This window comes from Schistocerca americana, unplaced genomic scaffold (assembly GCF_021461395.2).
Source record: "Schistocerca americana isolate TAMUIC-IGC-003095 unplaced genomic scaffold, iqSchAmer2.1 HiC_scaffold_73, whole genome shotgun sequence".
In the NCBI taxonomy this organism is placed as follows: Eukaryota; Metazoa; Arthropoda; class Insecta; order Orthoptera; family Acrididae; genus Schistocerca; species Schistocerca americana.
The window spans coordinates 812,517-833,105 of NW_025726489.1; the positions used below are offsets into that span (position 1 = coordinate 812,517).

General features: G+C 38.6%; 1 protein-coding gene across 1 annotated transcript in view; it reads left to right on the forward strand.

Moving 5' to 3' along the window:
* LOC124589806 (DNA topoisomerase 2-like) overlaps positions 1–20,589 on the forward strand; it is a 147,484-nt gene that overhangs the window by 75,573 nt on the left and 51,322 nt on the right. The window contains exons 17-18 of the mRNA XM_047131593.1: positions 4,747–4,882; positions 4,963–5,262. Coding sequence (XP_046987549.1) covers positions 4,747–4,882; positions 4,963–5,262 — 436 coding nt within the window. The remainder of the gene's footprint in view (positions 1–4,746; positions 4,883–4,962; positions 5,263–20,589) is intronic.

Sequence of the window (20,589 nt, forward strand, 5' to 3'; positions counted from 1 at the left end):
GCGGTGCACAAATGCTGCGCAGCTAGCGCCATTCGACGGCCAACAGCGCGGTTCCTGGTGTGTCCGCTGTGCCGTGCGTGTGATCATTGCTTGTACAGCCCTCTCGCAGTGTCCGGAGCAAGTATGGTGGGTCTGACACACTGGTGTCAATGTGTTCTTTTTTCCATTTCCAGGAGTGTATAACTTACTGATTAGGGTTATTGTCTGTCTTTGTTACTATCACAAAGAATGATTATTCTGTAGGTTTTATCATACTGTTATATTGGAAAATCTCATTATCTGTAATTGGTATCTGCTGTCATTTATCAGCTTCTGTAACACTGTCTCCTCCTGCCTTTTCATCAGTCAGTGTTATGGTGCCTAGACACCATTGATTGACACGGAGCATATTGACTGAAAAGGTAAAGTAGTTGGCTGGCTTAACAATACAATTTAAATAATTTTCAGTTTTTAGATGTTCGGAACGGAGTACGGGACGTAATCATCCTCACCATAACTCGTTAGTTGTAGCTTGGAGGATAAAATGTAGCTATGTCATGTTCACATTCCCACTGAAACTTACAGGAAAGTATTTGAAATTGGTCTTACTGTCAGTATTGGCTTTATAAGGTGCATGTAAGTTATAACACCTCAGATTTTTTCCTCACAAACTAATCACACACAGACTGTGAAACAAGTGTCACTTCTCGTCATAATCTCCCTGCAGATGTACAAATGTTTCACAATGTCGATGCCATGAGTCCGTGGCCGCTGTGAATGCATCTTCAGGAGTCTCGTTTAATCACTGGAAAATTGCTGAAACATTAGCAGCACGGCTAGTGAATGTGCAACTCAAGAGTGTCTCTTTCGTCATCGGAAACATCCAAAAGTCACCAAGAGTCCTGTTAGGTAAATAGGCAGCACGGGTAATGATTTCAGTTACTGTAATGAAGAAACAGCAGTGTTGTGTACTGGTGTTGGTGAAAGGGCACACGCACACACAGCTTTTCCTTGCAATGCTAAAGATACGTTGCTCTTCATAATGTCTCGGTAGGATGCACCTGTCACCGTAGTGCCTTTAGCAACAAAGTTTATCAGTTTTTCACCACTGGTGCTTGCTAGTAATTTTTTCGGCAGTGCTAACTATTGTGTGTTTCGGTTAAATGAACAGGCTTTTTGTTTCCAGATTAAAAAATTGCATTCATGGCTCACCTATTGTCACAATTGATGAAAAGTCAGTCCTGTCCATGGCGGTTATACTCTGCACCCTCATTAATGTTCTAGACTGATCAAGAAAACATAGTGCATGTTTTCTAGATCTTGCGAAAGCTGCCGTTGCCCTTCTTTTCTAGATTAATCCCTCAAAAGGAAGTACAGAGTTGATTGAAATCTCAGCCAGCTTATGTTTGTCTTTGTGTGGTAACTTTATTGGGAAGTTTTCCAAAGATATAGTGCTTAGAAATCAATTTCTGAACATTAAAACTAATGTGAATTTAATTTTATTCCTCTGTGCTGATATTGCAATTTTAATCAAATCATCTGGGATGTAAATGTATTGTTCTGTCATACTAGCTTCAACATCTTTAGGAAAGAGTGAATTGTCAAATGCTACTGCACTTTTTATCTGTGCATTCTCAAGTTGTCGGGTGTACTGGTGGATACGGTTTTCCTTTTGGAGCCTGCAGCTGCAGATAATGTTCGGAATGTCAGACTCTGTGGACAACTGTGGGAGCAGACTGCAGATAGCTTGGGAAGGTAGAAGTGTTCAAATTATGGACACTCCACCTGACGATAAGTCAAAGATAGCACTTGCCAAGGGGACGGGATCAAGTTGTAAAAATATCGTGTAACGTTGGCAGTATGACAGTACAGCTAACAACTAAAGAATGTCAGCAAATTGCTAGAAAAGCATGGAGAATTACTTCTAATCTATAGTTTCTATTTTTAAGGTCAGGTGCTCGATCTAGTTTAATCAGTTAGGGTCATTTTGATGATTTGATTTTTTTCCTGTGTAATAGTCTGTAAACAGAAGTACATTTGTTTCACAAGTTCTCTCTCAAATACTTGCTAATAACGCATGATGCATTGTGAATTTGTATCGTAAAAACAAGGCTAATGTGGATTTGGTCCACTACAGCTCTGGAAACAATTGACTACCTTTGAGAGAAAGAGCTATCTGGCTAATGAAAATTTAGCTATGGACTTACTTCAGTACTACACCAAGTAAATGATAGGTTCTCTTGAGAAAAAGTAAAAAGGAGCTTTGTTAACTTCAACTCTGAGCCCTCCAGATATAGGAATTGATTTTTGATTACTGTAAGTAAGCGTATTAGTCCACATTGTCCATTTAAACCAGTATTCTTATATGTGGATGATAGAAATATGAACATCTCCAGAATGTGTATGTCGTCATAGGATGGACATCCTTATTCGTTGTACGCTAGGCTGTCAGAACCTCAGTAGTACAGTGTCACACATGAACAGTGCTAAACATAACTAAAACTACTCTCACCACAGTCTGGCCAGGTTTAAGTGCTGGCAAACCTGAGTACGGGATCAACACTGCAATTCTCTTGGTGTTTGTCACTGGAGACCTCTTGTCAGTCATTTAACACTCAACCTGCCTTTGTGTGACTTGTCCATTAGAAATGACTGCAGACTTAAATACATCATGCGGGTTGAATATCTGCTTGTCTGTCTGTTCCCCACAAACTGGTAATGAAGAGTATTAGCTAGAAGGTGCTAACAGCTGCATGGTGTGTACAACAGTAGATTCCCATAATCTTCATTGAGGCTTCATAAAGGGCCCTCCTCCAAGCTGTTGCTATAGGTGAGCTGCTGTAAGATGATCCCTTACAGTTGCAGTGGGCTGGATGCAGCAGCTTCGTGTGCCTACTGCAACCAGTCACATTGTGTGATTTTGCAGGTGTATCTGTCACAGCACCTCATTGTTACTGGATTCTAGAGACTGCTATTGTTTTTGCCTTCAGCTGTTGAAAGCTGACAACGCAGATCCCAGCTGTGAAGGATCAGCTTACACCATCTTCATTATAGAAACAATTTACAACCCTACAAACATTTAGAAGATTAAAAATAACTACTTAATACAAAGTTAATGAAGGTGCTGGTTTCTAGAGGTTAACATTTGGCTGCATCATGTTCTGTGATAAACAGGATCATGTAAAATGACAGATAAATATACAGAGATAAAAAGTTGCAGAAAGCGGCTGACCTTAATTTAGAGCTAAGGTGTCAGAAGTCCAGCACAAATAGTTTGATCACCTTAGAGCGTACCCTAAGTCATACTTGGGCCTTTCTATTTCTCTCTTGCTGGTGGTCTTCTTTAATCTGTACATCTTTTTCTCCATATTTTATATATTTCCTCACCTAATTTATGTAGTGCCGTTTGGCAACAGGAAAAGGGCAGTTTTCAAATGAACAACAGTTTATTGATTTTTGGAAGAATTTCTTATTTATACAAAGTCGAGGATTAAGATCTTCTACTTGATGTATACAGTCAAGTGTGACATTGTCATGTGTGTGGCAGCTGTTCTCTCAAATACAATTTTAAACTCTTCCAGAAGTTCTCATAGCTTGGGTCAACAGGTGTTGGTCAAACAAACCTACTTCTTTAATGACAGCTTTCAATTCCATTAATTTTCGGGGGTTGTTGTGAGGCATGTTCTAATAATCTTGGTGGCCATGGTAAATCACCAAAACTAGAAATAGGGTGTCCATGTAAAACTTGCCTGCAACTGCCATGGGTGCATTTGCAGTGTGGTGATGTTGAACCACCCTTTTGAAAATAAGCACACCTCATGTGTACTTGTTGTCTTCACAATTCTGGCAGAAAGATTGAGTCTAGCATGTGTGTGTAATGTTAGGAGTCCCCACCTTCCTTCAGTGAAAAAGAATAAATACATAAATATAAAAAAAAGCTTCAGGCAGCAGCTATAGTGCTCCACACAGTCTCTCAAGGTTAGTGAAGAGGCATTTCATGAACTGTGTGGGGTAGTTCAGCAGCCTAGTAATGGTAGTTTCTTTTCATTTATGTGAAAATGCACTGCACCATACCACTCACATACACTACAACATGTGGGTAATCATTAAAAAACCTGAAATGGTCACATTGAAGTGCTCTGTGTTGGAAGACCCTGTCTTCGACCTGCTGAAGCACCAGAATTTTTTACAGACAAAATTTTAACTCTATTAAAGACTCCAAGCTCACCTGTAGAGAGAGAGAGAGAGTGTGTGTGTGTGTGTGTGTGTGTGTGTGTGTGTGTGTGTGTGTGTGTGTGTGTGTGCGCGTGTGTGTTGTTGCCTTCGACTCCTGATGATTACCCCTCTCACAATGATGACCTTTTCAGATGTATGCCACTTCATCAGATTCTTCTGGCTTCCTCTTAAGTATGTCCACTGTTGGTATTAAAACTGTAACGTGTCTTAGGATGGTATTTGCTGGCAACGAAATACCTGCCATGTTGCAATAGCAGACTTGGCATTTAGAACAGACGTATTGTACGTGGATAATTAGTGCTGTCATCCACTATTCCACTGCTACTGAAATGGGAGACAGTTTTGATGTGAACAATGTTTGTGTAGTCTAACAGCTCTCTCTCTCTCTCTCTCTCTCTCTCTCTCTCTCTCTCTCTCTCTCTCTCTCTCTCTCTCCATCTCTCGATTTGATTGTTTCTGACTTAAAGGCGGAGTACGCTCGAATGTCATAAACAGCGAGGATAATTTTCAGCCTGCATTATTGTATTTCAGGCATTTTCAGGAGTATAATACTGATACAACAGTGCGATTTGTCGTCAAAATTGATCCTGAAAAATTGCGGAAAGCAGAACAGGAAGGGCTGCACAAATTTTTCAAACTGGAAACTACAATGATGACTACCTCCATGGTAAGTGCTGTAGTGTGTCAAATAATAGGAAATGCTAAAACTGTAGCCTCTGAAACTGACATGTTTTGTTACTATTTCAGTGTGCATTTGACGACATGCAGTGCCTCAGAAGATTCGACTCAGTTACTCAAATCCTGAAAGAATTTTTCAATTTGAGACTGATCTATTATGAAAAACGCAAGGGCTATTTAGAAGGAATGCTGCAAGCAGAATCTTTGAGGTTGAGTAACCAAGCGAGATTCATTTTGGAGAAATGTGATGGTGTTCTGGTTGTTGAAAACAAGAAGAAGAAAGTGATTATTGATGAACTAAAATCAAGAGGATATGATCCTGATCCAGTAAGGCAGTGGAAACTCAAGCAAGACAAGGAAGCATTGCTGGTAAATATATATTTCTTGTGTGTATTTGCATTAGGCAGCAGCATAGTCTCCAGTTATAAAGCTAGGGTGTTTGGGGTAGTTTTAACAAATGAATGATAATTAATTGAAACTCTCAGCTGCCGTCAGGTGGTGTTGACATACCTTGATGGGGACAGCTGAAAATGTGTGCCCCGACAGGGACTCGAACCCGGGATCTCCTGATTACATGGCAGACACTCTATCCATCTGAGCCACAGAGGACACGGATGAATAGCACGACTTTTCTCTGCGTAGTTGATTAAAAAGGAATAATCTAGATAATGGACTTCACATGGCTGTGGCTTCTTTCTTGCTTCTTTAGATATCATAGCATGTTGGCTAGGAAGTGTAACTTTACGCCCTTCAAGCTTGCACTAATTGTAACTATGAACTGAGTCACATTCCATCTGAGTATGGCCTTTCTCCTAAAACTTTTGTGTAATGGTACTCCAGTACCAATTGCTAATCTTATAAGAGCATTTGATATCACATTCCTGTTCTGATAAGTGCAGTTGTCAGAATACAGAACGACTTGAACGAGATTTTCCTTAATAGTTCTGGATAGGGTGACCACTATGCATGGGGCAAAACAATGCAACCAAATCACCTTGCGTTTCATCGAACCAGTAACGTACTGCATCACGACTTTCTAAACTATACATTGTAAAGTTATGAACAGCTGACTTTGTTTTATAATACACTGCACTTGCACTTAAAATGGAGCTACTTTCATGGTCCGTAAGTCCATGGTGTACACTGAGCAGAGCTTTCGCTGGGCTTCTTTCCTGTCGGCAATTTTTTTTTTTTCCGTTCTGTGTGTTGCTTCCACACGTCTTCACTCAACTTACCAAGCCTGTAACAACAACACAAGTCACACTGGTCTTTCTTGGGGGAAAATAAGCTAATATTACCATCTTCTAAAATAAAATTAAAAGTAGCCAGACTTAATGGTGAAACCTTCTCCGCGTGACATTTTTTCCACATAGCGTACATACAGTTGTTGTTTGGATTGTAGAATAGCCTCAAGGTACAACTTCGAGGAGGATTTCCCGCAGTAATGCAATGGAAGTTTCGGAAGAAAGTCAAGGAATTCTTTCATGAAGGTACTCTCATCTTTCTTCTTCATCTGTTTGAGACGTTTTGTATCAGGACTCAATCCATGAGTGGAATTACCCATCCAATATCGGACAGTCCATTCTTTAATCTCAAGAGTATTGAGAAACATGTTTTTGCATACTTTGTTTCCCCAGCTCATTTTTGAAATGATAAATGAGTGTTCCTTTTCTCCTGGATTTGCCAGTGTTCTTTCCTGGACATTTGGTTGGAATTACGTCCACAAGGTTGATAACGTAAACCTTCCTCTGACCCCATGACATTGTTTCCCATAATGTGTTAAATACTGTCTGCCTATCAACAGCAGAAAACTGATGACACTTCCTTTGAACGGATTTCTGGCACATATTCGAAGTACAAGTTGGACCTAATTTTCGTGCCTCTCTTGGAGTATCAAGAGTGATTTTTACCAATTCAACTTCTTTTGTACCCAATATACACCTGTCCATGCATTCTCAGAATTTTATTGACATTTTTCTTCCAATCTTCAGGATGTCGTTTAGATTTCCTTTTCCTGTCACTGCTTGTCACCATAAAATTCTTGGCCTTCACTGTCAGCATTATTATTGCTCCCATGATCTTCCGATAATTTATCCATTGTGTTTGGCAGTGAGCACCATCGCATAGCAATGAGTGTGAAGTACTGTCGTCTCTAGTGGAAACTGTGACTGTGGTTTCATTTTGAGCATTGTTGGATACAGCCACTTAAGTTTCTAAGTGGAAAAATATTTATAAATTAATTTAAGCAGACAAAGATGAAGCTCAAATGTGTGTATTTATGAGAACAGCAGCATCAGTAATACTATTAACAATAATCCCAAGAAAATTTACCTGCATCATTAGATGTTGCAGGAACAGTAACCGTTCCACACAAAATTAATTTTTCTTCGGTAAACATAAGTTCAGCATTAAAACTTTTCTCGCCTGTTGTTTGTTCTGCATTTACGGGAGATTGTACAAGAAAGTTGACAGTCTAGAAATCTTTGGCAGAAATGAATAAAGCACACGATGAGTGAAGTGGGGGCGTTGTGTTTCTTATCACAATAAGACATTTGCGGTGCTACTAACATTCAAAGGTGAATAATAAAACAATTTTCTTACCACTATCAGTCCCTCTCAGGAACAATTCTCCACTTTCGTAAGCTGATTTCAACTGAGAAACAATTTCTTCTTCAGTAAAAAGATCATCTATATCGTTGTCCATTATCATGAATGAAGCTACAAGCATGGAACCACTTTCGAGCACTGTTAAATATTTAATAAGGCAGTAACAATGTGCTGTGGCTGCGTGTGCTTTTGTATTTACGCGGTATTGTTCACAGTATCCATAGATGGTAGATACGCGATATTTAATTCTCTACAGTTCCGCGGTATTGACATCTATTTGCTGTTACATACGCGGTATTGTTGTAGATAATTTTTTTGTGGTAAATAATTAAAAATTTGGCCTCATGGCATTAAGAGCAGATGCGCGTACGGTCAACTACATCATCTAACTGGAAAACATAAAATCGGCTGTTTGTCAGTTACACGGTATTGTTTCTTCATCGACGATATACAGAAACAGTATGAATCTCAGTATTGGTCAGTGTGTGGCTTATTATGTAGGCCCAAGTGACTCTAATGTCAAGCCTACTAAATGACAAGTTATTCCCTATCAACTCACCTTCACCTTCCTGCTCGATTGTAATGAATTTCGATGAAATTGTATGTGAACATTTGCACGTGACACCAATGAACACGGGTGAAGTTTAACATTTGTCAAAGTTACTCGTGTTTGCTCCGGGTATGAGTTTGCGCAAAGCGAGTGTGGATTTATGACGATTTGGAGCTGTTACCTTGGACAATAATTTGTTGAAGGAAATGGTACGTGGCCATCTTGTTATTATCTATGCATTGTCTTAAGAATAGTAATGAAAAGAATTTGATGCACCATATTCACCCAGAATATTTTAGACAAAATTGCCTGAAAAAATTTCGAAGTCAGTATGACGAATTTGAAGCTTTGTGTGTAGTGACCTAACACAAGGTTCTCAAAATAGAAAGTTTCATTTATGTAAGAGTTCTCAATACTGATTAAACAACATGCGAAGTTGAATATTTTGTAAAAAAAAAAATGAATGTGCTATTTTTGACCTGAGTTTGCAAATAACTGTTGTGTAAGACTTTCCAAGCTGGGAATATTGCAAAAGTTACGGTTTAGATACTAAAAAAGATGTATTCGATTATCCAATACTCGCTAACAATGCTAGGTGATTCAAATAGTCGTTAGGTGCAAAAATCGCGGCACAAAAAATAAGAGCTTCAGATTCTGATATCCCTTAAAGTAAATGCATGATATCCCTTAGAGTAAATGTATGCTGAACGTGAAAATTAATATGCAGTCGGTTGGTAGCACAAGGATGTGGACTACAGAATTTCTCTCACCCACTATTTTCCAATAATCTACAAATTCATCATAAAAGTAACAATTTTATGTAGAAGGGTGAAAATAGGGTATATGTGACACATCCTTTACAAGTACAATTTACTCTTAAAGCTTCAAAACCAGTCTCATTCAGAGTGTGTTTGAAGCCCACTCCCTCCTCCGAAAGACGTGCCTGGAGACACTCCGGACAGCAGTGGCGCACCAACCTGGCTGTCTCCTGCCATAAGGCCTGGCAACCTGGCGTGGTGGTACTGAGCACCATTTCATGTCATAGCAGGACTGCCTCGGTTGACATCTGCGGCACTGTGTACAGCACAGCGGTACGCTGGCAATATTCTGTGCCTCATTTTGTTGTTCTTCGTGGCAAGCTGTCCTAGGCTTAAATTTCAGCAAGATAATGCCCGCGTGTACCCGGGGAGAGTTTCTACTACTAGTCTCGGTGCTTTGCTAAACCCTGCCTTGGCGATGAAGGTTGCCGGATCTGTTCCCAGTTGAGAATGTTTGGAGCCGTATGGGTATGGCCCTCTGACCAGCTCAGGATTCTGACAATCTAACGCACCAGTTGGAAAGAATTTGGCATAAAATCCCCTCACTGCAACATCAGACTATTCGGTCATTGGAAACTTGAATAACATCTTGCTTAAGGACCAAAGGTCGACCATTGTGTTAAGACTTACTAAATTTGTGAAGCTCTCTCTCTTCAATAAATCGTCAAATTTAATTTCTACAAAATCAGTCAAACCCTTATTATTTGTGTAAAAACTGACAAAAGTAGATCGCATTAAATTTGCTTTTAGAAAACCTTTTTACTGTAATTGACTTCAAACTGATCAGTTGGAAAGAGCAGTCAGAAAATTAAATTGAATTTCCAGTGTGCACTAACACCTGAAAATGACATTCAAATTTGAGGGAATGTACTACAGTCACAGGCTCGTTGCAGCAACCTGTCGCCTGTTTTTTTTGTTGCGTGTGGTCTTTATTTTTAAACTGATGAATAATGTATCACTATATTGTATTGATCTATGGTGACAATTGGTTTCTTAATTTAGGTTCCAGAGCCTTGTGGTGGTGCCTGTCTGTGTACAGAGCCATTTGCTAAGTGCCTTGCCTATGATTCTCAATATTGTAGTTCACATTTTACAAAATTTTTGATCCACTTTCTGCAGTTCATTTTCTGGAAATTGATATTTTGGCCAGTTGAACAAACAGTGTGGAAGTACAGCATAGTTCTGCTACCTGAGAATCATCGTGTCTTTTGGGCCAATAAAGTGGATGATCTGGTTTTAAGGATGCATAAATTTTATAAATGTACCATTTTATTATATTAATGTTGCAATGTTGAGAAATATAAAATCAGAATTGATATTAATGTTTGCGTGCTGCTCATCTACATCTACATCCTGCAAAACCACCATGAGGTGCAAGGTGGAGGGTAAGTCCCATTGTACCAGTTATTAGGGTTTCTTCCTGTGCCATTCGCATATGGAGTGTGGGAGTAATCACTGCTTGAATGCCTCTCTGCGTGCAGTAATTATTCTAATTTTATCCTCACGATCACTATGTGACTGATGTGTAGGGGATTGTAGTATATTTCTAGGGTAATCATGTAAAGCTGGTTTTCACACTTTTTTAATACTTTCGGCATATAGTTCAGGTCTGTCTCAGAGCCTTCAGTTCAATTCCTTCAGTATCTCATACAGATTAAACAAACCTGTGATCATTTGTGCTCTCCTACCCTGTATGCTTTGAGATTTCCCCCGTTAGTCCTATCTGGTATGGGTCCCACACACTCGAGCAATATTCCAGAACCGATTGTATGAGTGATTTTTAACCAATCTTCTTGGTAGACTGCACTGTATTACACCACTAAACCGAAGTCTACCACTTGATTTATCCACGACTGAACCTACACTACGTGATCAACAATATCCAGACGCCCCCCCCCCCCCCCCCCAAAAAAAAAAAAAAAAAAAAAAAAAAAAAAAAAAAAAAAAAAAAAAAAAAAAAAATATGTTTTTCATATTATTTGCTTTGTGCTGCCACCTACTGCCAGGTACTCCATATCGGTGACCTCAGTAGTCATTAGACATCACGAGAGAGCAGAATGGGACACTCCATGGAACTCACGGACTTCGAACGTGGTCAGGTGATTGGGTGTCACGTGTCATTCGTCTGTACGTGAGATTTCCACACAACTAAACATCCCGAGGTCTGCTGTTTCTGATGTGAAAGTGAAGTGGAAATGTGAAGGGACATGTTCAGCACAATAGCGTACAGGCTGACCTCGTCTGTTGACGGACGGAGACCGCTGACAGTTGGAGGATTGTAATGTGTAATAGGCAGATATCTATCCAGACCATCACACAGGAATTCCAAACTGCATTGGTATCCACTGCAAGTACTAAGACAGTTAGGTGGGAGATGTGAAAACTTGGATTTTGTGGTCAAGTGGCTGCTCATAAGCCACAAATCATACTGGTATATGCCAAATGATGCCTCGCTTGGTGTAAAAAGTGTAAACATTGGACGATTGAACAGTGGATGAACATTGTGGGGAGTGATGAATCACAGTACGTAATGTGGCGATCCAATGGCAAGGTGTGGGTATGGCAAACTCCCAGTGAACGTCAGCTGCCAACATGTGTAGTGCCAATAGTAAAATTTGATTGGTGTGGTGTTATGGTGTAGTCGTATTTTCCATGGAGGGGGCTTGCACCCCTCGTTTTGCGTGGCACTACCACAGCACTGGCTTACATTGATGTTAACGCCTTCTTGCTTCCCACTTTTGAAGAGCAATTTGGAGATGGCAATTGCACCTTTCAACGTGATCGATCATCTGTTCATAATGCAGAATGGTTGCATGGCGATAACATCCTTGTATTGGACTCGTCTGCACAGAATCCTCTGATAATTATTTTGAGCAGTTCATTCAGGGGCCCATACGAAGTGTAAATTGTTGCGATAACATAATAGACCTCTTAGCAAGAATTCCAAGTAAATTAATGAGAGATGGAACACAACAGATACTGCCATGGAACACAAAACAGGTCAGACAATGTTGCAGAAATAATGGGGAAAAAAGCATTCCAGATTTAAGAGCATAAAAGGTCAAAGACTGGCGATGTTTCACGGAAATTGAAATAATATGAACTGCAATACATGATGCTTTTAATAATTTAATAGTTTCCACAAAGTAAGTGTCTCAAAATCTGGCAGAAAATCCAGAGTGATTATGGACATATGTTAAGTATAACAGCAGTAGGGCACAATCAATACCTTCACTTTATGATATCAGTAGTAACGTAACTGACAAGAGTAGCACTAAAGCGGAGTTACTAAGCACAGTTTTTTGAAACTCCTTCACCAAGGAAGATGAAATAAATGTTCCAGAATTCAAACTGAGAACAGTTGCCAACATGAGAAACTTAAAAAGTAGATACCCTTGGTGTAACAAAGCAAGTTGTCACTCAAAGAAAAGAAAAGCCTAGGTTGTATCCAAGTTAAGTTGCTTTCAGAGTATGCTAATGAATCAATTTTTGGCAGTCGCGTGCAACTACTTGCTTAGCAGAAGCAGCACACCTAAAGAGTGGGATGTTACATGCGTCACACAAATATACAAGAATGGAAATAAAATGCAACCTTTTGAATTACAGGCCCCTACCACTGCTCTGACTTGCTGTAATACTTTGGAAAAATGCTGTTTTCTAATGTATTTAAATACCTCAAATATGATGATTTTTGTTGACACACAGCCAGCATGGATTCAGAAAAATGACTGCTCTTTGTACACCAGAAATAATGTGTAATTGAGGAGTTTCCATATTTCTAGATTCACGAAAGGTTTTTGACGCAGTTCCTTGCAACAAACTGTGCCTGTGTGTATTGTCTTGGCTGAGTGATAAAATTTGTGATTTCCTTTCAGCCAGGTCAGTTTGTAGTCATTGATGGGAAGTCGTGGGGTGAAATAAAGTGATATTTGGTGTTCCACAGGGAGGTGTTACGATTCCTCTATCTTACACATCGTTTGTATGCATTAAGAACAGCAATCTGAGCATAAGTTGTGATATGAAATGCTCAGGCTTTAGTCAGCAGTGCTCTAACATTGTTTGTGGAGGATTGTCATTTACCACCTAGCAAGGTCAGTCGACAAGAATTACAAAATGATTTAGACACAAAATTTGCATGGTGGTAATAATCACCCTTGAGTTTGAACAGTAAAAAGTGAGGTCCTCTATGTGAATACCAAAACTAATAAAAAAAATTTTTGGTGTAGATTCAGTTAATTGTCTAGGGATTACAGTTTGAAACAACTTACATGGGAGCCATCACATAGAAAATGCTGTTGTGAAGATGAACCAAGAGACTGTTGTCTTGGCAAATAACTTAGAAGATGAAATAGGTCTACTAGAGAGACTTTGCTCACTGTGATTGTCTGTCTTCTGCTGGAGTATTGCTGTGTGCTATGGGGTTGAAGGGCAACATCGATAAAGTTCAAAGAAGAGCACCTTTTCCATGTTACCACAAAATAGAGGAGTGGATATTACGTACATTGGCGCGAGTTGGAATGGCAGTCGTAATAACTAAGATATTTTTCACTGTGGCTAGATCTTTCAAAAAATTTCAGTCACCAACTTTCTCCTCTGAATAAGAAAATATTTTATTGACTCCTAACTAAATAGCTAGAATGACTATCGTAACAAAGTAAATTGGAGTGTGTAAAGAAAGACCAAGGTGTTGAATAGTCGAGAAATAGTCTTAAATGGTTTCATGAACCCTCTATCAGGCACAAAGTTTGCAGTCTCTGTCAGTACTAAAATTTAAAATAGTAGGAGTGAGATGTAAATATGTTCCTGTACTGTAAATTTTTAGTTCTTGTCTCCATGTAAACTGACCCATATTTTAGAACATTTCATTGACATTATCAGACAGTATTTTGTATGTGTGTGCATCTATATTAATAGAAACAGTTCTGTTTCAACATTTTAGTATTTGTAAAATAAGAATTTGTTTTTGATCTGCACTCAGCTAGAAATGGTTGGACATAGGTGTGGTTATTTCAGCAATAGGTACTTAGTTACAAAACAGAAAAATTGACACGCTGCATGAAGACACGCCGGTGTAACAGAGATCTTCAAATTAAAAAAAGGTCTGAAGACAAGTCTGTGTAAAGATTTTGAGCAGTTATAGACCACTAGCTTGAATTGTAACTCTCCCATGAAAGTTTGGTTAATATTTCTTAGAGAAGTGCCTTACTCATAAGCATGTGTGTTACGGGAGTGCAATATACTGCCTGTGATAAAAAGATCATATTGGGTGAACATGAGAGGGGATAAGTCTTAACTTCCTTATAATGACTTGTGGTTGCCATATCATTGGTGAGCATTTCATTTGTATACACTTTATTTATCGGTCCTGTGAATCTAGGATTGTACATTGTACAAAAGATTTTGGACCATTCATTTATTAAAATACACATTCCCCCAAGGCAGAATGTTAACAAAAGATAAAATAATACAATATTTTCTTAATCTACACATTTTATAAAAGTTTTAATCAGTGAGGCAGTTTTGTTTTTCTATTTATTCCTTTACTATATAGAAGCTGTGTTTGCCCAAGTAATCCTTCAGTTGATTTGAGCTTGTTTAATTCCATTATTTTTGTGGATTTGAGTAGTGCATTGTACAATTTGATGCCAGGGTGGAGCATGTCTTTCTGTCATATCACTGTTTGTCTGATGTACATGTGCATCATTCATCTGTCTCGTGTGGTAGCTATGTACAGATTCATTATGGGTGATGCTTGGACTTCTGCTGTTTAGTTTTTCTTTTATTATAATTGCATTTTCAAGTGTATATACATGGTAGCGGTATTATTTCATTTTTTCTAAATAGTGGCTTCCATGTTGATCTTTGATCTAACCCTTCAATTATTCTAATCTATTTCTGTACTCTAAATGATTTCTGATGAGTTCCACAATTTCCCCAAAACACTACAGCATATTTAAATACTGAATGAACACAGGCAAAATATATGATCCTGAGATTATCATGTGACGTGCAGTTTCTTAATACTCTCATTACAATACGTTTTGCTCAGTTTTTTGTTCACATAGTCCACATGTGTATCTCATTCCATGTTTTGTTGAATCCATATACTGAGAAATTTTGTACTCCCTGTTTTTCAATTTTTTGTCCCCTTATTTCTACAGGTGGATGTGCTGGTGTCATATTCTGAGTGGGGAAAATATCCATTGCAACAGTTTTTCCAGATTTAATCACTGTTTGCATCAATGTACTGTACTATCTTCTCTATGATGGTCTTAATGTCATTTTCAAAGTTTCCTTTGCTACATCCTGTACTTCAGATGCTGGTGTCATCTGCAAATTAGTATAACTTACTGTTTATACAGTATGTAAGTCGTTTACATATAGTAAGAAGAGAATTCGACCCATATGGAACCTTGGGGAACTCCGTTTGACCACTAATAAATCTGACTGATTAGTTTTGACTGTCCTGTTTACTTCATTTTATCTCTGATCTGTTTCCATGGCGGTATGATTTAATGCAGTTATGGGTTGCTCCCCTAATATCCCAGTTCTGAATCTTTCCTACTAATTCATCGTGATCAATGGTATCACACGTCTGACAAGTCTAGGAATAGGTTTGAGGTATGTTCCTGCCTATCTAGGACCTGTAGAGTTTCATACAGAAAAGAAAATATTGCTGTTTCAGTAGTGATTTCTCCCAAAACCATGTTGAGATGCTGTTAACACATTATATTTATTTATGAAATTTGACAGTCGTTTATAAGAGTTTCTATAGAATTAGTTTTCCTACCCCCATGAACCACGGACCTTGCAGTTGGTGGGGGGGCTTGCGTGCCTCAGTGATACAGATCGCCGTAGCGTACGTGCAACCACAACAGAGGGATATCTGTTGAGAGGCCAGACAAACATGTGGTTCCTGAAGAGGGGCAGCAGCCTTGTCAGTAGTTGCAGGGGCAACAGTCTGGATGATTGACTGATCTGGCCTTGCAACACTAACCAAAACGGCCTTGCTGTGCTGGTACTGTGAACGGCTGAAAGCAAGGGGAAACTACAGCCGTAATTTTTCCCGAGGGCATGCAGCTTTACTGTATGGTTAAATGATGATGGTGTCCTCTTGGGTAAAATATTCCGGAGGTAAAATAGTCCCCCATTCGGATCTCCGGGCGGGGACTACTCAAGAGGACATCATTATCAGGAGAAAGGAAACTGGCATTCTACGGATCGGAGTGTGGAATGTCAGATCCCTTAATTGGGCAGGTAGGTTAGATAATTTAAAAAGGGAAATGGATAGGTTGAAGTTAGATATAGTGGGAATTAGTGAAGTTCGGTGGCGGGAGGAACAAGACTTCCGGTCAGGTGAATACAGGGTTATAAGTACAAAATCAAATAGGGGTAATGCAGGAGTAGGTTTAATAATGAATAAAAAATAGGAGTGCGGGTAAGCTACTACCAACAGCATAGTGAACGCATTGTTGTGGCCAAGATAGACACGAAGCCCACGCCTACTACAGTAGTACAAGTTTATATGCCAACTAACTCTGCAGATGATGAAGAAATTGACGAAATGTATGATGAGATAAAAGAAATTATTCAGGTAGTGAAGGGAGACGAAAATTTAAGTTATGGGTGACTGGAATTCGAGAGTAGGAAAAGGGAGAATGGGAAACATAGTAGGTGAATATGGACTGGGGGTAAGAAATGAAAGAGGAAGCCACCTGGTAGAATTTTGCACAGAGCATAACTTAATCATAGCTAACACTTGGTTCAAGAATCATAAAAGGAGGTTGTATACATGGAAGAAGCCTGGAGATACTAGAAGGTATCAGATAGATTATATAATGGTAAGACAGATTTAGGAACCAGGTTTTAAATTGTAAGACATTTCCAGGGGCAGATGTGGACTCTGACCACAATCTATTGGTTATGAACTGTAGATTAAAACTGAAGAAACTGCGAAAAGATGGGAGTTTAAGGAGATGGGACCTGGATAAACTGAAAGAACCAGAGGTTTCAGGGAGAGCATAAGCGAACAATTGACAGGAATGGGGGAAAGAAATATGGTAGAAGAAGAATGGGTAGCTCTGAGAGATGAAATAGTGAAGGCAACAGAGGATCAAGTAGGTAAAAAGAAGAGGGCTAGTAGAAATCCTTGGGTAACAGAAGAAATATTGAATTTAATGGATGAAAGGAGAAAATATAAACATGCAGTAAATGAAGCAGGCAGAAAGGAATACAAACGTCTCAAAAATGAGATCGACAGGAAGGGCAAAATGGCTAAGCAGGGATGGCTAGAGGACAAATGTAAGGATGTAGAGGCTTATCTCACTAGGGGTAAGATAGATACTGCCTACAGGAAAATTAAAGAGACCTTTGGAGAACAGCGAACCACTTGTATGAGTATCAAGAGCTCAGATGGGAACCCAGTTCTAAGCAAAGAAGGGAAAGCAGAAAGGTGAAAGGAGTATATAGAGGGTCTATACAAGGGCGATGTTCTTGAGGACAATATTATAGAAATGGAAGAGAATGTAGATGAAGATGAAATGGGAGATACGATACTGCGTGAAGAGTTTGACAGAGCACTGAAAGACCTGAGTCGAAACAAGGCCCCGGGAGTAGACAACATTCCATTAGAACTACTGATGGCCTTGGGAGAGCCAGTCATGACAAAACTCTACCATCTGGTGAGCAAGATGTATGAGACAGGCGAAATACCCTCAGACTTCAAGAAGAATATAATAATTCCAATCCCAAAGAAAGCAGGTGTTGACAGATGTGAAAATTACCGAACTATCAGTTTAATAAGTCACAGCTGCAAAATACTAACGCGAATTCTTTACAGACGAATGGAAAAACTAGTAGAAACCGACCTCAGGGAAGATCAGTTTGGATTCCACAGAAATGTTGGAACACATGAGGCAATACTGACTCTGACTTATCTTAGAAAATAGATTAAGGAAAGGCAAACCGACATTTCTAGCATTTGTATACTTAGAGAAAGCTTTTGCCACTGTTGGCTAAAATACTCTCTTTCAAATACTGAACGTGGCAGGTATAAAATACAGGAAGCGAAAGGCTATTTACAATTTGTACAGAAACCAGATGGCAGTTATAAGAGTCGAGGGGCATGAAAGAGAAGCAGTGGTTGGGAAGGGAGTGAGACAGGGTTGTAGCCTCTCCCCGATGTTATTCAATCTGTATATTGAGCAAGCAGTAAAGGAAACAAAAGAAAAGTTCGGAGTAGGTATTAAAGTCCACGGAGAAGAAATAAAAAAAGTTGATGTTCGCCGATGACATTGTAATTCTGTCAGAGACAGCAAAGGACTTGGAAGAGCAGTTGAACGGAATGGACAGTGTCATGAAAGGAGGGTATAAGATAAACATCAACAAAAGCAAAACAAGGATAATGGAATGTAGTCGAGTTAAGTCGGGTGATGCTGAGGGAATTAGATTAGGAAATGAGACACTTAAAGTAGTAAAAGAGTTTTGCTATTTGGGGAGCGAAATAACTGACGGTCGAATTACAGTGGATATAAAATGTAGACTGGCAATTGCAACGAAAGCGTTTCTGAAGAGGAATTTGTTAACATCGAGTATAGATTTAAGTGTCAGGAAGTCGTTTCTGACGGTATTTGTATGGAGTGTAGCCATGTATGGAAGTAAAACATGGACGATAAATAGTTTAGACAAGAAGAGAATAGAATCTTTCGAAATGTGGTGCTACAGAAGAATGCTGAAGGTTAGATGGGTAGATCACATAACTAATGAGGAGGTATTGAATAGAATTGGGGAGAAGAGGAGTTTGTGGCACAACTTGACAAGAAGGAGGGACCGGTTGGTAGGACATGTTCTGAGGCATCAAGGATCACAAATTTAGCATTGGAGGGCAGCGTGGAGGGTTAAAAATCGTAGAGGGAGACCAAGAGATGAATACACTAAGCAGATTCAGAAGGATGTAGGTTGCAGTAAGTACTGGGAGATGATGAAGCTTGCACAGGATAGAGTAGCATGGAGAGCTGCATCAAACCAGTCTCAGGACTGAAGACGACAACAACAACAACAACATAGAATTTTAGAAAACACAGTAGGGAAACTGGTCTATAGTTTGACACCTCTTCCTGGCTTCCATTTTGTGTAGTGGTTTAACCTTAGCTATTTGTGAACATGTTGGAAAGCTGCCAGTTGAGGGGGACAGGTTTACAAGATATGTCAGTGGTTCAGAAATTAAGTCTACACATTTTTTACACCAAAGTCTGGTATGTTACCTATTCCTGAGAAATTTTCATTAACAAAATAACTGTTACGTGTATTTCCTACCTTTCTTGGTTTGCAAATAGTGTGTGAATTTTCATTCAACTGTGTATTATTAGTTTTTGTTTTGTTACATCCTGTTTCTTTACAATACTCAAAACCAATTTCATTTTATTGGGTGAATTTTTTATGTATCTGTCATTTTCCATTGTGTAACTTATTAGTTCCCTCAGAATTATTTTATATTTTTTAAAATACCTATCAAATTGTGATGTCACAGGTTTTCGTAACTTGGTAGAGGAATGGTTCTTCTGCACATGATTTTCTGATACCTGTAATGATCCATTTGTTTGTGTGAGTTAGTTTTGACTTCCTAATTTAAAGTGGAAATCCTACATCCAAAATATTTGTGTCGATAAAGATATTAAATTTGTCAGATATATTTCCAGCTCTATAAATATGCTCCCATTAATGTTTCTTTAAATGATACATAAATATTGCAATATTCTGATCATTGTAAGCTCTGGTCTCATATGTACTTTCCAGTTTGTTGGCCTTACTACACTTAATATTGAAACTTACGATTTGTCCATAGTGGTCGCCAAGTCCAGTTTTTATTATTTCTGCTTTGTAATGTTGTTGATTATAGTTAATTATTATTAGGTCTATTGTGCATTTTATTGAGCAAGTTTCTTGTGTTGGGGAATGTATTGTGATTTTTAAGTTATAAGAAACTAAGAGATTTAATAATTCTGTTCTTATTTTATGGGGTTTGCAAAAGACTATATTGAAGTCACTGCATATGAAGTGTTTTTTTTTTACAATTAGAATTAATGTTTTTTCCATATGTTGAAAGTTTCTCTCAATCAGGATATCTGTAAAGGCATACTATTGTTGTTTTGTGAGGTAATTCTGTGGATGGTATTTAAAAATCATTTTCCCTATTTAGTGTCTTTAGTTCTGTATTTTTGGAAGCTATTCCTTTTCTGACAAAGATTCAGTTTTCACCACATTGAAGTTGCTTTCTACACGTGTAGGCTGCTAATTTGCAGTTTTACTGTTTGTAATATATACTTTCTTCACCAACACTCAATAACACATAACACAGAAGTGTTATTTAATTGATTTGAAAGCATTATTTTCAATTCTATTAATTTATTGCACAGACTCTGAACATTCTGAAGGAACAGCATAAAATTATGAACCATTTTTTATGGATTACTTGGTTGAGCACTTACCATTGCTTTGTTTTCTGACTTCTGTTTTACATTTTTGTCTAGTACCAATAAACGATCTGTCTTACTATTGGCTATGGACTGAAATTTCACTTCTAATAGTACAAGTTATTACTATTTCCATCACAATAATGCACGGAGACTAGCATATATGCATTTGAAGCTAAATAATATAATATGCATTTTATGTGATGTGTTTGGAAATTTCTTCCGTACAAATTGAATTCACTGTGGCATT